The sequence below is a fragment of the Protomyctophum parallelum genome, assembly GCF_964188405.1.
Source record: "Protomyctophum parallelum genome assembly, chromosome: 11".
NCBI classification, from domain to species: Eukaryota; Metazoa; Chordata; class Actinopteri; order Myctophiformes; family Myctophidae; genus Protomyctophum; species Protomyctophum parallelum.
This window is the reverse complement of record NC_139707.1, coordinates 19,057,778-19,061,449: the sequence shown is the minus strand read 5'-3', so window position 1 is coordinate 19,061,449 and position 3,672 is coordinate 19,057,778. Positions and strand designations below refer to the sequence as shown.

The following is a 3,672-nucleotide window of genomic DNA, read 5'->3' as shown; positions in this document are numbered from 1 at the left end:
AAGCGTGGCTTTTTGACACCAAGATAGAGGTTTGATTTAGATTTTCAAAAGACGAAACTAATTTTGATCAATTTCAGTTGTCCATTGATTTGATTAATTGATTAAAAAGGAAATAAATTAGCCAATTTAGTTTGCAATATACTATTGAGGCGTGGGTGAAATTATCACAATATTGCCTCATTTTCAAATTCCTTGTGCAAGTTACAAGTAAATACAGTAGGCCTACAACCCCCATAAAATGGGACTTTAGTGGTCAAACAAAAATAGCTGCATGGGTCAGTAGTAGAAATGCATTTTTGTTCATTTTAAAAATTGTCAGTGCTGTTAGCGTTGGCAGTTATGTGCTCATTATATGGAAAGCAAATAATGTTTTTTACTTCAGAGAAAGAGGAAAAATATCAGCATATTTTTAAATGCTGTCTAATTACCGAACAAGTGGTATTTTAAGTATAGGCCTATCCCACAACAATAAGCTATAGGGCAGAGCAGAAAATGATAATTGTAGTAGTAGGCGCCGTCACGAGTTATCTGTTAAGAGAGGTCTCTTCTCGTTGCTCTGGTGATGGGACTGAGGTCTTGCTGAGAACCGCGGCGGAATACGGCAAAAATCCACTTTCAGATCTTTGCCCCGCCGTGCAGGTGAAGTCAGTGCTGGCCCTGGCGCCATGCAGCGCGCTGGCGGCCGCCGCCTGGCTGCTGTGACAGCTGAGGCACGAGCAAGGCCCGCTGGCCGCCGACGGGACGCACGCGGCCGCGGCCGCGGCTGCAGCCGCCGCCGCCGACGCCGCCGCCGAACTGTTCAGGCCCGCGGGCGACTGGTAGAGTCCCGGATGCCTGAAGCCGCAGAGCAGCTCCGGTCGCGAGTAGGGATGGGAGAGCGCGCGGAAAGTGTCGAGGGGGCGCATGGAGGCGGCGAAAGGTGACGAGGCCGCACCTGACGCCGCAGCGGCGGCGGCCGCCGCCGTGACCCCAACGTGCGGGTAGTAGTGTAGAGGCATGTGCGAATGGAAGGGGTACGGTAGGCTTCCGGTAGCCGCGGCGTGCGTCATCATGTAGGTGTAGAAGCTGGGGTCTGCTGGATGGGGCCACGACATGGCCAAGCGTTGCCTTTTATCCTTCATGCGTCTGTTCTGGAACCACACCTGTAGACAACATTCAATCAAAACGGAATGCCAATTATTTAACCACTTAGTTATGCACTCTATTCTTTCTTAGTGAAACGGACCTTTACTTTACAACCTCATGGAGTCATCGTTCAGTCTACAGCAAATCTCTTAGCGGTCATAAGCTTGCAAGGCATGCATTAGCTTATCATGCTAATGTCAACCAGAATAGCTATGCATGCTGGGGTTCAAGTGGTTATTGTTTACAGTTTATGTTGAGCTCTGGTAGGCCTATAAGGCTTAAGAGTATAGGCTATGCCTATTAGGCCTCCTACTTTGATTGCAGGTTATACTTATTTACAGTGTTATAAGGGTGCAGGTGACATAAATTGCATATGACATATACAGGTCTTATTCATGTTTAAACCTGCATTGACAGTTTTTCTTTTAATCGACGACTATATATTATATAGTTTACATGAGACGAGTTGGCAGTTATGAGATGAGATGAGATTACATTTATTGTCAATGTACAGTACAAGTATAGTACATATATAGTAGCCTACAGTGAAAAGTGTTTTCGCATCTCACCAAAGTCAGTGCAAACATGTCAAGGATACATTAATAAGTACAGTATTAAATGCAGATATGAGCAGTAGTCATTAAATAAATAAATAAATAAGTAAGGATATGAGTAGAAAGGAAAACACATTTGATATATGACCATATTGCACATAGCCCTTATTGCACGTAGCATATAGCCCAAATGCACAAAGTCCTAGACTAAGGTCCAGAGACCATATTCCACAAGTCCAGTTATCCAAAGTAAATACATAATAATAATAATGAATTAATAATAAATCATATGTTTTTACTTATGTAAATTGTCAGAGATATATGGTCTACCATTTTATTGTTTTGCAGCAAATTCAGGTTTAATAGTGTGTGTGTGTGTGTGTGTGTGTGTGTGTGTGTGTGTGTGTGTGTGTGTGTGTGTGTGTGTGTGTGTGTGTGTGTGTGTGTGTGTGTGTGTGTGTGTGTGTGTGTGTGTGTGTGTGTGTGTGTGTGTGTGTGTGTGTGAGAGAGAGAGAGCATGCACGCGTGTTCTATATTTACAATATCAGTATTGAATCGAAACATCATTTGTAAATCTACAATAATGCATGCGCTCTCTCACATGCTCGCGTCGCGCATACATGCACTTGTGCCTGAAAATAGTATTAGAGAAATTGTTCTGTACCTTGATTGTAGTTTCAGGTAGATTAAGCGATGCGGCTAATTCACATCTTCTTGGTCTCGAAACGTAATTTTCCCTGTAAAATTCTTTCTCTAGCCTTCCAATCTGTTCTCTGGTGAAAGCAGTCCGGTACCTCCTGACTTGATCGGCATTTGAACTGTTCATTCCTCCCATTGAATTACCGTTTAAGTTTGAAAGGGAGGATGAGCTTCCAGAATCAGAAAACCCTAAAATATAAAATAAATAAAAAGGGGGAAATACATTTAGTTAGCTGGATATATCCTTCAGAACTATAATGCGATTCTGTATACATAGGCCTGTAGAGCATATTTGATAACCCATAATCGTGATTTAAATGCATACAATTGAGGTGAAGTTCATGTATATAGCCATAATAGTTACTGTTGATATTAACGTTTTTGAATAGGTATATTATAGCGTATTAATAGAAGTTATAATAATAAACACAATAATAACAATACATCATTATTTTAACACATTGTAAAAAAAAAACCCAAAAAAACGTTTGTTTTGTTTTTTGTTTTAGGAATAAAATAAATAAAATACCTTTGTTGTTTTCTTTGTGCTGGCTCGGGGAGCGATGCGAAGGACACCCCACTTCTACATCACTATTCATATCTGAGTCTTGTGAAACTTCAGGATATAAATTCATTTTCTTCCTGCTTTCCGATGATGAAATTTCCGCCGAAGAGGTATTTTCGCTGTTGTGGTGGCTACCGAAAAGACTGTCAATTTCAAATTTGCCTTTGGTTGGGATGTCCCCGAGACTTCCATGGATCGAGGCTGAAGTTATTCTCGGGCTCAGTCGGCCACTGTGTGGGGAATTTTCGAGGGCCTCCAGCACTGAATTTCCAGCCACGTCTGAAAGCCTCTTGCCTGCAACGGGACTGTGCAGACCCCTCTCCATCAAGATCATTTCTTTTCTTATCCTCTCCATCATTAAGCCGTGGTGCGAGGAAAAAACAAAACCGTTGTCCAGAGCTGCTGGTGCGCCGGTGAGTTGTGACGGAGCTAATCCGCATTCAACTCAGCAACTGTCTCTAAATAACTGCCTCCTAAACCTTTTTATAAGCTAGACCGCAAAAAATACAAGAATCTGAATGCGATCAACGAACAACACTGACTCAAGATGACCCGCGCATCCTTCCCTAGCCCGAAATGTCATTCATCAAAGGTGGTTGCTGCTCGTCGTTAAAATGCTCCCGTGACGTTGCCCGAATGATCATTTATTGTAACAGGTTTATAAGCAAATAAATACGAGAGGGCTGTCAGTTGATGATGGAGGCGGCCTTCGGTCAGACGAATAATATC

General features: G+C 42.5%; 1 protein-coding gene across 1 annotated transcript; it reads right to left on the bottom strand.

Moving 5' to 3' along the window:
• Window positions 1-524: 524 nt before the first annotated feature.
• Window positions 525-3,301, bottom strand: evx2 (even-skipped homeobox 2; the record flags this gene model as incomplete). Its single annotated transcript, XM_083776553.1, has 3 exons — window positions 525-1,142; window positions 2,344-2,567; window positions 2,908-3,301. 3 exons carry the CDS (start codon window positions 3,299-3,301, stop codon window positions 525-527), a joined length of 1,236 nt encoding a protein of 411 aa, XP_083632679.1.
• Window positions 3,302-3,672: the final 371 nt, after the last annotated feature.